The 12,815-nt window shown below is 36.1% G+C and overlaps 1 protein-coding gene across 3 annotated transcripts in view; it reads right to left on the bottom strand.

Moving 5' to 3' along the window:
• LOC130577545 (golgin subfamily B member 1-like) overlaps positions 1-12,815 on the bottom strand; it is a 34,458-nt gene that overhangs the window by 17,337 nt on the left and 4,306 nt on the right. For 2 of the 3 annotated variants that reach the window (XM_057372990.1, XM_057372991.1), the window contains exons 5-20: positions 11,645-11,767; positions 10,909-11,076; positions 10,511-10,696; positions 10,089-10,211; positions 9,835-9,948; positions 9,405-9,726; positions 8,949-9,058; positions 8,468-8,585; positions 8,279-8,370; positions 7,658-7,808; positions 4,088-4,197; positions 3,229-3,319; positions 2,219-2,352; positions 929-1,038; positions 501-669; positions 30-134 (exon numbers count right to left, since the gene is read on the bottom strand). In XM_057372990.1, coding sequence (XP_057228973.1) covers positions 30-134; positions 501-669; positions 929-1,038; positions 2,219-2,352; positions 3,229-3,319; positions 4,088-4,197; positions 7,658-7,808; positions 8,279-8,370; positions 8,468-8,585; positions 8,949-9,058; positions 9,405-9,726; positions 9,835-9,948; positions 10,089-10,211; positions 10,511-10,696; positions 10,909-11,076; positions 11,645-11,767 — 2,226 coding nt within the window. The remainder of the gene's footprint in view (positions 1-29; positions 135-500; positions 670-928; positions 1,039-2,218; positions 2,353-3,228; positions 3,320-4,087; positions 4,198-7,657; positions 7,809-8,278; positions 8,371-8,467; positions 8,586-8,948; positions 9,059-9,404; positions 9,727-9,834; positions 9,949-10,088; positions 10,212-10,510; positions 10,697-10,908; positions 11,077-11,644; positions 11,768-12,815) is intronic. The other variant, XM_057372992.1, reaches the window with a different exon arrangement.

The raw sequence follows: 12,815 nt of genomic DNA, 5'->3' as shown, positions 1-12,815 counted from the left end.
TCTTCCCTTACATTACTTTCATGAATTACCTTTTCTTTCAGTGTAGCAACTCTCTCTGTGAGATCACTGATGGCTGTTTTCTGCTCAACGTTCTCCACTTCATACACACTGCATTTCTTTAAGGCTTCATTCAGCTTAGTATTAAAAATAAAAGTTCATGTGATAGAAATACATGGAATTCTATTAAAATTGTAACATTATAAGTCATAACACTGGGTGTACACAACAGTGAGGTTTATACTTTGAAATTAATAAACAAGGATAACTTATCTCCCCAATAAAATGTAAATATTTTCATGCAAAGCTGTGTTGGGTCTAAGAAATCCTTACACCAAACTTAAAGCAAAGCAAATAAATGAACAAAATTGTAAACACAGAGCAAAAACCTGCAGATTGAGAAAACAGCAATATTTCTGCTGGGAAACAAATGGAAATTTATTGTTACAGCTCATCAGTTCTAATAAGCAAAATCATTAATGATTTCATTACATTTAACTTACCTTTTGCTCAGCATGCATAAACTTTTCACCAAGCTCTTTGTTCAGCACATCCTTTTCCTGAAGCAGTTTCCTCAAAGTTTCAATTTGTTCCAGCTTTTCTGTTGTGCTCACCAGTTTTTGTTCTCTTTCTCCAAGTGAATTTTCAAGGAAACTATTTCTGTCACTTAACCTAAGAAGAAAATACATATTTCAGCATTTTAAAAACAAAGCTTAAGTTTTCTAGACTTACTAACCCCAAACTAAGAGAATCACTATTTTTACACTTTCCACTTAAACTTTYAAGTACAAAAATAACATTGCAAATAAAAACACGAGTAAAGCAGTTGTTTTTTCAACTGTTTTAAGAGATTATATTCCTCATTTAGAAGTTGAAGCTTAAATGTAAGAAAKCCAATGGTGTATGGAGTTATAAAAAACCTTCATTTTACCCTTTAAGCTGCTCATTCAAGCCAGAGATCAGGATTTGATGCTTTTCCACATCTCGCATTTGCTGGTTGCGCAATTGGGTGAGTTGAGTTTGTAAACGTTCATTTTCATTCTGCAASAAAACAACGATGAGGAGCATTATCACACCCTGAGAAGCATGAGAGAACTGGAGAAAAGGGGTAGCAAGCTTTGTTCACACAGCTTTTGGGGCTTTTAAACACAATACCAATCTCCTACTCTAGTCAGATCCACTGCACCAATTCAAAAATAAAACCACAAAAAAAAAAGGAAACCAAAACAGAAAAAAAAGGTAAATAAAGTCATATAACAGCAACCAAAAACCAAAAGCAAAACACATCCAGAAYCAACAGCAAGTAGGACAGACATGGCAAACTTGTCACCATTCATGAAAAGAAGGTGGCATTTTGGAGGAGGCAGAACACACCTGCACCGCCCTCAATAGCTGCCCTTCTTCCTCTACACCAAACGTTACCTGTATTGAAAGGCTTTGTTACAAGGTTCTCAAGCAACAATTAATGCAAACTTGTCTTTCATCTTAAAACCATTCATTTTTATACATGTGCAACTTAACAGCTAAAGAACTATGAGTAATACACCAAGGGTTTGAATACAAGATGAGTTGTGTCACTTGGAGAAAAAGGTTCACGAATTATCACAGTAATTTGCCTGTAAGGCAGTATTAAAAAGAATTTTCCTTTGAAAAGAACTTGACTGTTCTCTGTGGGGCTTCATTGAATGGTCTTAAAATACAGATCTATGTCTAGCTAATATATGGAGTTTACATTTCATGTATTTGTATACAGATATATATAAATGATTAATCACTTTTCTGTAAGCAGTTTCTTTTCCAAAAATGTGCACAGATATATATAACGCATTAAATATACACACTTACAGAAAAGAAACTTGAGGGACGTAAGAAGTGGGAAATTCAAGCCAGTTGTAACAAAATCTAAATCTGGATATTCTGGCAAATCCTCCACAAAGAATAATGAAAATCATGTTGTCTTTATTTGTTTTAGAAACATAGTAAAAGCTCAATCCTAATCATAATTCTCCATGTRCTGAACAGAASCAATAAGCTTCAACCTCAAAGCATAATRCAGAATGTRCACACTCTGACAACATAATTAATGAGTGAAAATTAAGCTTGAGCCATTTTTTGTCAGCTGTAAACTGATGGTTTTGTCTTATGGTAAACTATGATATAAAGAACATAAACTGAGAATTACTCTCTTGCATTACCAGGCTTACACAACTCAAAAGCTCACCTGGAGAGCCTCCATTCTACCTTGAAGCTGAAATCTGTCTTCCAAATCCTGACAACGCTCTTCCAGAAAAAGTATTTGTTCCTGCAGTTGGTTTCTTTCCAATTCCAGCTCTTCAACCACACTCCGTAAACCTACTCAGGTCAAAGAAGAAAAATTCTTTCAAGAGAAGCCTCCCAAAATTCCTGAAGTCTAGAAATGGTTGCAGCTCTTTCTTCAAAGCTCTTGTCAGTGCTGGGCGCAATAAAATCTCACCCAGTTACAGTGGAAATGCCCAAGGCACTACAACCCCAAAATTTAGATGGCAAAGGGACTGTTGAAAAACCAAAATATAGTTGCAGAGCTCAAGAACTCAGAGGACCCATAGAAATATTCTGATATTGAGGCACCATTATTGTGGCTCAATCAATAGCATGGCTCATGTTACATTAACCACAGGTTAATCAGGTGCTTGCAGGATCATACCTTAAATCATTATTAATAAACTGGTCTGGATTGAAAATTTGAAAGTGAGTCTATTCCCTCCTAACAATAAGATGCATTTACAATCTTTACCATCAATATAAAAATATCAGCATTAAAAACTGAGAATTGTATTTTTAAATTAAATCAACWGCAATGGAATGGAATTGTGGTTTGCAACATAACCGTGATATAAACTGGAAACACATTCACAGGAACAAAARCCATAACTTTAAAAAAACACAAAATCTTGCCACATAGGATATTTGATGAACACCAAGGCTCATCCAATTCCAGTGCTCAACCATATTTATGCTGTACTTGGAAGGCGGAACTAGGCAGTTCATCCAGCACGCACATGCTCAGAAATKAAAAGGAACAAAACACAAGCCAAAAAAAATCCAACAAAGATTAGAATACACCACAAATGGGCTGTTAGCTTAATTTGAAAACAAAAATAGACACAAAATGCAGATGCTGTGTGCATGCTTTAATCAACTGTCTAGTCGCTATCACACCTGCATTAGGTGAAGGGTACTCTGGCCACCAACCTCCCATGTTTTCTCCTTCAGCTGAGTCAGTGCTATCCAARGCGACATTCAGTTCTTGGAAGCATTGTTTGCCATCAAAGTGGAATTCTTCCTACACACAAAACATGAGAAGGAAGTTCAAATTAAAGAAGAAAGCAAGCAAGGGTAAAATAGTTCTGCAACTAAAACCACAGCTTCAATCAAAAATCCTAAAACTCAACAAGTGGTACAGGTGCCTAAATGCAAGTATGCAGGATTGTTGTGGACTAGAGTGGCCTGCCCAGCTCCAGCTATTACTTCCAGAAAACCCAAGTCTCCCACAAGTTTTTTAAGATATCTGCTGTCTTTAAAAACACCTTCAGCTATCAGAAAGGCTAATGGATAACTATGTTCAGATACCTTAATTAGTCCCCTGATTTCTACAGTTAAGAGTTCTCGGAAGTTTCAATTAACTAATGTGACAATGACATCCTAATTCTTACAGAAGTTACCACTTTTTCACACAAGGCACAGCACCAACTACCTATAAGTCCACCTGAATGAAATGGCAYTAACTCTTCAGTAAAGCTCCACCAGCAAGGAGATTTGTAAAGATTTTACTGAAACCAAAAATCGCCTTAACATCTGAAGCATGCACATGGCTTCAAGGCATGGGAATTAGTCCAGAGAGATTTGTGATATTTCAGTGGAAAGCAGTATGAGGTGCAATGCCATTTCCCAGCTTCTAGTTACGTACATTAAATTTATCAGTGTTTTCAGTTCTAATCTATGTTTTTAAGATCCTAATGTTCCAAAGGCTAAAGCACCACATAAACAACAGTACTTTCTGTATTTTTATTAACAGACAGGTAAAAATCAACTCACATCTCTTTGAACCCACCTGCAGCTTCCTGCTGGTCTGACTGCCTTTTCTTCTTGCCTGCTGCAGCCTGCCCATTCCTTGAACTGTGGCCAGTTCCTCCTCCAGCTCCTGCTGCCCTGAGACTATGGCTGGATCGGAGCAGCCAGGAAAGAACCAGTCATCCTCAATCAGTTTTGTGCCACAGGAAAGCATTTACATTTATATCAGACACTACTACATGAGAGGAGACGAGGGACAGGATGAAGTCCCTATGAATGACTGACAGGAACAAGATTAAAGATTAATATCCATGGTGTTCACCTTGTGATTTCCCTCCAGCATTGCTACGTAGAACATAAAGTCTGAGTATCTCACTAAGAAGAAGCAAAATGAAGTCTACCTTCACTTCTTCATCAGCTCTAAGGGAAGGCTTTATACAGGAGAGTGGAAAAGGTGAGGTTATACCATAKTAAAAAGGAAAGCCGATCAATTAAAATGCCAAATTACATCTGAATTCAATTTACCAAGTTCAAATATACCTAATTTGTATGATGAAAACCACAGCTTTTTCAGCTGATGCCTTTTTAATCTCAACAATCACATGCATTTTTACAGAAACTTTAATTTTAGTATGACCTCTAAAGCCAGATCATTTGAGGAAGTCACAAGCACATGTTACACTGCAAACTGGCATCAAACCATCTTATCACAAATTAGTAACATCATTCTTTTCAAGACAAATACAGAATCACTAGGAAATAAACACACTGAATAAATTGAGAATATGAAAGTTTAGGTATGCATCCTGCTCATTGTTAGAAATGATTTGTCATTTGAAGTGCATTCCCATCTGTTTTGTGATACGACAAAACACGTTTGGGGTAAGGATTAGGAAACACCACGTTCCATGCAAAGCAGACAAAACAGCACAGCCAGGGAAAGGAAGGCAAAGTAAAGGTGGCTCCATACTTTAATTAAAAGTTGAAAGGAATTGCATAATTACAAATTTGGTTTTTAGTTTAATCACATGAATCCACAGCTGTCCTCACAGCACACAAAATTCAGAGAATTTATGCTGTGAGGTCAACACCAGGAACTATCTGGAGATTCAGCCCTACTGGGAATACTCTGCTTTCATCTGAGCTGTCCAAGGATTACTTAGACCACAGATTTCATTAACTCACAACTCTGTAGCACCTGCTAGATTTTAATTCTTCCTGTAATATTTCAAAATCACATACCTAAAGTCTTGTCAGAAAAGATTAATGGGGAAAAAAGGTAAAGAAAAAAAAATGGCCATTTTTAAAGGGGGATTGAAAAATTGGATTATACTTCCAATTGCAATTACACTTTGGCTTCTTGCAGTGTCAATTTTTAAGTGTTTTGCACAAGTTTGTGTATTTTCTAGGTTCTACATGTTTTTTTAATCATTATACATATTTTTTCAAGGCTGTAAAAATAAATGCCAAAGTTTGACTGCAGGCCTTCAACCTCTGTTTACAGGAACTGCCAGTTAAGGGGCAGATAAAGAATAAGATTCATTCCAGGCAAAAATTTAAGCCCTTTTCTTACACTGACATATAGGAACCCAATATATTCAGACTCAAGTATCAGATAATGAAAAAAACAATGAAATTACCATTGTCACAAGAAAAATGGAAGTACAGAAATTGRAGCTTTAGAATGGTTTAGAAGAGTTAGACAAATGTTAAAACACTTCCAGTTAAACTGAGCATTGCTTTAACAACAATTAGTAAGTAAATGTATTTTCTAACGTTTTACAGCAGCTTAGAAGGCTTTTCATTCACTATTATCTAACATACAAACCTGAAAACTTCCCAGAATACCTTTTTTCAGAYACACACTGCTTATAAGCTAACTATGGGGTGTGTGTATTTCCCTGTATCACTATTCATGCTACCTATTACTTCCATATTGCTTAAAATATTGGTAGCTAATACTAATGAATGCAAAGTTCAGCAATTTATGGGATGGAAAATAGGGTTTTGTAAGTACTACTGAATTTCACGCAGTAGTAAGAATTAATTTGATTCTTCCTTAATCACAACTTGTGGAAAGCCAAAAAATTTGTCTCTAGAAAAGTTACAACATATATATGGAGTCAGCTGTTACTAGAGTGAGAAATGAGGATGATTTCATTAATATWAAAGAAGAAACAGGAATTGCAAGGCAGGAGAAACTCAAGTTAACACCCAGCACTTGTGACACGTACTGCTAAAAACCACAAACCATCAATGGCAGACCTTCCAAGTTACTGTTGGCAATTTTCTCCACAAGAAGCAACACCAGGAGAAATCAGCAACAGTACATTCCAAGGTGCCATTGTGCAGGAACCTGCATGCACAAAACTGATGGGAAACTGCTCTCCCTGGCTGCCCAGATCGCAGTGGAGGGTAGGAGTGGAGGGGGAAGGGACGCTCAGGGCTCACCAGGTGGAACGGCAGGAAAAAAAGAAACAGAAAGGTCATGCTATTCCCAAGGGGAAATAAAATGCAAAATTAAACCTGGACTGAGGCAGAGGAAATTTTACAAGTGTTATTAATATTGCATGTGGCTCTGTGGTCAGCACAGATGAGCTAACAGCTAGATTTCATGAAGGGGTATAATTCCCTTTTAATCCCAAAGCATAAGCCCCTTAAAAAGAGACGTGATCTGTAAAATATTTCCGTGCTTATGCACTGAATTTTCAAATTGATCATGGAAATGAAAAATAATTGAATTGCAGATTGACAAGAGAAGGCTCAAATTAACTAACTGGATTCATTATGATGGTAGGTCCTGCGCATTAAAATTTGCTATTATTCCCCACACAGTTCACTAAGGGGACAAAAATTGTAATTTAGTCCAGATGGCATGGAAAGAGCAGTTAAAACTATCAGAAATTTAACCACACTTTTGTAAGTTCTAATAGAAGCTACTTCAGTTTCTCATCAGCTGATTAATTTTTTAGCAAGCTATAAAACTTGACATTACTTGAAATGCTATTTTCTGTAGGTAATTTGATATTTTTAACCATCTCCAAGCCATTGCCAGTTAATATTATTCAGCTGGCTTATATAAGTGACACCTACAAACCAATTGCTAAAAATCCTAAATAGAATTAATGAGAAATTACCTAAAGAGAAACTCCATGTCAGGTACATTTTGCTTAAGGACCACCTTCATTCATCTAATTGAAACCAAAACTACAGTCCCCTACACCTTCACCAGTTGCTCCAGGCAGGCAGTTTTAATGTTTCAGTTGGGAACTATAAATCATTGATAAAAATGTGGGATTTTATCATTTTTGTCATATCTCATATGCAGACTATAAGCTTTTCCACAGAGCAGCAGCTCAAATGGCAAACAGAACAGCACATCTACACTTTATAAAAATGATATAAAAAAAAGATGAATGTATGAAAAACAAACTAAAGGAAATGGGAAAAAAGCAGAAATTGCAAATTTCAGCAATTTCACTAACAATACAAATTTTATGACTACAGAAATGAGCCATGGTGATGTGCTATCAATTCGGTCTGAAGCACAGCAGACACACACAGGTATCTATAAAAACAGGATTACTGCACTGGAAATAAAACAATTCACCTTCTCTCTCCTCCTCAATCTGAGCCATTCTCAAGGCCATGGCAGATTTCTCTTCTCTGACTTGATCACGAGACTCCTCTGACTCTGGRACATTTTCCTGCCATTCCAAGAGCTGGCTCTGCAATTCATCCACACTACCTGATTCACTGGCCTAACAAAAGAAATTGTGCATTAAAATATGTTTACCAAATCCCTCTGCAAATGTAAATACATTGTAAGTTGGCAAACYATCATAATTCAGCACTTTGCATAAATAAAAATCTATTAAATTGGTAATTCTAGGTATTGTAGATTATGTGAAAAACAAGCCCCACAACTTCATAAAATATTAAAAATACTTTTARAAAGTAACAGCCACTCTTTCAAGACTCATGTTAAACATAACTAAATAAATAGCAAACTGCTTGGAAAAATATAATTTGCACACACTTCAAAGTAGATGGAAATCTATCTTTTTAAGTTATTCAAAACCTGTCATCTTSTTCTCCAACTGCACAGCTACTGACAGAATTCCATCAATGAGTAAATTAATTCTCAGCTCCAAAATCCAGCTGATACACGTTTTAAAGTCTAATTAGCACCATTAATCAATAGCTCATGCAAATCAATTTTTAAGTCAACCTGTGAMGCTGCTCTCTTTGTAACTTGGTCAAGATCAGCCTGCAGCTTCCTCTGCTGCTCTTCATAGAGCTCCAGCTTTTTCAGCAGTTCTTCTAYAAAAACATAATAAATTTGGTTCATGAGGACATAAATAATTTAATTTATTTTTGATTCTTTACTTTGGATCATCTGCAAAAGGTTTTCTTTTACCATTCTGAGTTCTGATTTCATGCAATGACTGCAGTTTTGACTGTAGTTCTTCATTTTCAACTTCCAATTCTGAGACACGACTGTTTAAGGCAGATACATCACTGTTCTTTGAGGAAAACTGTAAGAAAGAACAGTTATGGGAGTTTCAAACAGAGCAAAAAAACAGCAACCTTTAATGCAACCTTTTTTTCTTATTCTTTAGTAATATTTAGAATAGCTGCTTCTCTAATATTTAGAAGTGCAATTCAGTAGCTCATCTCTAACCAATTTATTCCTGAGTGCTGGTAACACCAGTTTGTAGTACTTTTTGGTTTGAATCAATGTTTTATGTCCATTCCATTTTAATACATTAATTCGTACATAAACTCTCAGTAAACTATTTTAATATTCTATTTGCCCCATAGTTTACTTTCTCCCAATCAAATCTTCAAGCACAGTAATTGCAGAAAACACAGACTATTAACCATAAAGCTACACATACATTYTTCAGTTCATCTTCCAGCTGTTTGATTCTCGATTTAGACCAAGCCTTCATTTTCAAAAACTTAGCTTCAGATTTGCTGGCCTCTTCTGTTTTCAATTTCACTTGGACTAARAAATAAAAAGCAGAAATTATTTAAAACTATAGAGAGATTATTAATACAAACCTCCTGTTTTTTTCCTTTAGCAACTGGAGGTTATACACTTACACAAGACAAGAGCACTCACAGAAAGACGTAAGAATTAGAAATGTAGCAAGGAATATATAGTTCATGTGATTATCTTGCTGATCCTCTAACCCTCATTATTATAGTATTTGATCACTTTCATTAGTGTGGCAATAATATTCCATCAAATTTCATGTCATTCTAATTGCAACAGGTATAAAAAAGAAGAGGCCCAAAAAATGTAAAAGAAACCTCTAATATTKTCCGTAACAACTGTTTAAATAGGATACCTTCCAAATCTTCCATCTTCTCTTTGGTTATAGATTCCAGATCTTTGACTTCTTTGSGGTTACTCTGTCCACCACCACTCAATTCTGCCACTTGCTTCTGAAGCTGAAGCAGGGCCTGATCTTTCTCTTGCAGCTCAGTTTCATGTTTCTCTTGAATTTCATGCAGTTCAGCATTATATTTCTCCTTAACTTTTGTCATTTCCAGCTCGTGTTTCTCCATCATGTCTTTTAATTGGGCTCTCATTACATGTTTCTCAGCATCCAGTTTAGACTGGAGGTTTTCTTTTTCAGACAAAAGACGTTTCAGGTTTTCATTAATCTCCTGTTTAAAAAAAACACCACCAGGAAAAAAATTGTAATTTTAATACAAAGTGCTTTTGCTACCACTGTCAAACACTATGCTTGTACTCTTACATACTGCATTTCTTACTTTCAGTTGCTGGTCCTTGGCATCCAGTTCATTTTGCAAGACATCAATCACCTGTGTCCTTCCCAGCATGACCTCTTCCTTTTCATGGAGTTTCTGTTTCAAGGCCTTTAGTAGCTATCAAAAATAAAAAGTTTAATAATCAAGCAATCTGTAAGATTTAATTTATTCTCCCACCCAGACATTTGAACTGTGTCACAGGGGTTAGTAATTACATGATTCCMAATTCAAGCTGCTGAGTTTCCAGAGCAACGTACCTGTTCTAGGTCAGCACTTGCATCAGATTTAGCAGCTAATCTAAAAAGCTCCTGCTCATGTTTTTGTCTTTGTGCTTCCAGCTCCTTTTCCTTTTCCTGGATAATATTTTGAAACATACGTACCTAAAACCATGAAGAAAATAAGTATCACCAGTCCATAAACAATAGTAAAACTACACTGAATCGTTTAACTAAAAGTTAATCCAGACAATGTAGTCCAAATTAAGTCTGAATTTTGTTTCCACTAACAGTAAATACACTAATTAGTCAGTTACATTAAGTCCTTGCAAGTTTCTATAAATGAAGCCCAAATGGCAGTCTCCTTTTCCTCAAACACTTGTATTCTACTTCTAATGTGGTCCGTAGTCTCTTAACACTTTCATATAAACAGGATATAATTTTTAGAATACTGCTTTACTTACATTTTCTATTAATGTAGCTTCTTTTCCTTGGAAACGCTCTCTTTCCTTATTTTGAATATTTTTAAGACTCTCAATCTGCTCCTGGAACAAGCTGCATTTTTCTTCACTGTCTCCCACCTTCTTAGTAAGGTTCTGCACCAAAATCTCCATGCTTTGCAGTGATGACTCTTTAGCTGCCAGCTGGTTCTTTACAATGCAAACCAAAAGACAATTAGCAGAAAAATGATACAGCAATCATGAAGTCTTTCCCTGCTAATGACAAAATAAATGAAGATAGTTAGTAAAGAATTTTTATTCACATGAATTAACTGTGTTTCAGAGAGGGACTGACCCATGTAACACATCAGAATTCCTTGAAAACTCTATGGAGAGATTTTATAATTGAGCTGCTAACATACCTTTAATTCTTCATTGGGCAGGAGTATTTCATTGCCAGCATCACCAGATCCACAGGCCACCTGCAAATCCCTGATGTAAGCATCCCTTTCAGCCAACTTCTTCTCCTTCTCTGCCAGCATGGTATCCATGTCAGCCCCACGGCTGCGCTGGGCCTCCAGCTCAGCATCCTGAAGGTGAAAAGACAGAACTGTTTGTGAGCTGTGCTTCCATCTCCAGCACAGAACAATGGTTTGCATCGTTTCTTTACTGCCTGCATTAGGGTACTCCAAAAATTACAATCTGATGTATAACTGGTTCTGTTTTAAGTGCAATCTTTATTTACTGAACCTTTCTCTCTGAWATTCTGCAGCATTCCCATTCCTGTCACCTTCCCCAGGGAGGTTATGTCCACAAAACACCACTTCACAACATGAAATCAGCCCTAGCCTACATTTATTCCTGTTATGACTATATTTTCAATGAGAAAAATTGAAGAAGACAAGTATTAAATATGATATTGACCCACAGAGCTGATCTTTGTGCACCCTATTCCATTCATCCAGGATTCACTGCTCACTGAAGGCACAAAGACAGAATTCCCACTGCCCTTTCCCACACTGCAATATATTAACTCCTCAACAGAAAACTCTCAGAACAGCTGTTCAGTAGCCTAGAATTAAATATATACTTAAAAAAATATATTCAAACATAATCCTGCACCATAGAGGTGAAAAGTCACATCATATAAAACACCACCTTYTTCTGTAACTCTTCATTTTTTTGAGTGATCTGGGATTCCAGCTCTTCAATTCTCCGTCTCAACACTAATATTTTCCCTCGATTTGCTGCAGCATTTTCTTGGTCTCCATCTTTTGATGCCTGCAAAAACAGGGAAGTTTGCATTCCATGCATAGGCAATTCCTGGATTCTGTATCCCTACTTAGTGAGATAATATTGGTGAAAAAAGAAGATTTTACTCATAGATTGTGTCTCAGTTCTCTCATATATTTCATATTCCATGTAGAAGCTGGCACAGAATTTGTATTAACCTTATAAAAGTTTTAGTATTTTAATTATTAATKACAATTACTGCTAAAAAGTGGACAGGAATGTGCAGCAAGGAGATTCACTTCCTCTGGCAATTGAAACTCATAAACTGGCAAATGTAGTCCATATATCTCAGAGGGAAAACAGGACTATCGTGAGGAAAGAAGTACATTAAACCATCCTTAAGCATATCTTTAATCAGAATTTCAACAGGTTGGAAAATGCTGTTTGATAGAAATTATGTGCCATTACAAGAAATCAAGTGCAATTGCAAAGTAAAGCTTATGTTTTACTAGCAAAAAAGATCAAAAACATAGTTACTCCACATTTTTTAGGACAACTGGGAACTGCAACAAAATGATTGCTACTGTTCCCTTTTAGAACAGCTTTAAAATACAAATTCCCCTGAAAAACTAAAGCCTCACTAAAGTAATTTCAGAAGCTGTATGAAGTCCAAATATGCCACTTTGAAGAAACAGAAGTCCACTTACTACAAACAGATCTGAGAATCTCTTCTCAGTAAAACACTTTCCAACACTTAATTTACATTTTGCTAATAAGGACAGTTTTACATTTCCAAAGGAATAAGACAGGTTTTGTTTTCATTTCTTCTCCACACCTTGTCTGACTGATTCATATGTGTCAAAACTTTGAGCTGMTAGTAGGGCAAAAGAATGAGAACTTTTTTACTGAAACAATTTGAAAGGACTGTGCAATTTTCTGGATTTCTATTGAAAAATAAAAGAATTGAACAGAAACACAGATGAAATGACGGCACCCACACAGTCTACCCCAATCCTAACCTGACTCAGCTCAAAATTTTAATTTCCACATTGAGTCCAGCATGAAAAACTGCCTACAGCACCCCAGAAATTGCACC

The sequence above is a fragment of the Malurus melanocephalus genome, unplaced genomic scaffold (genome assembly GCF_030028575.1).
Source record: "Malurus melanocephalus ecotype Western Australia unplaced genomic scaffold, MMel_1.1 scaffold_182, whole genome shotgun sequence".
Taxonomy (NCBI): Eukaryota; Metazoa; Chordata; class Aves; order Passeriformes; family Maluridae; genus Malurus; species Malurus melanocephalus.
The sequence above is the reverse complement of the archived record's forward strand: the minus strand, read 5'-3'. Positions and strand labels throughout refer to the sequence as shown.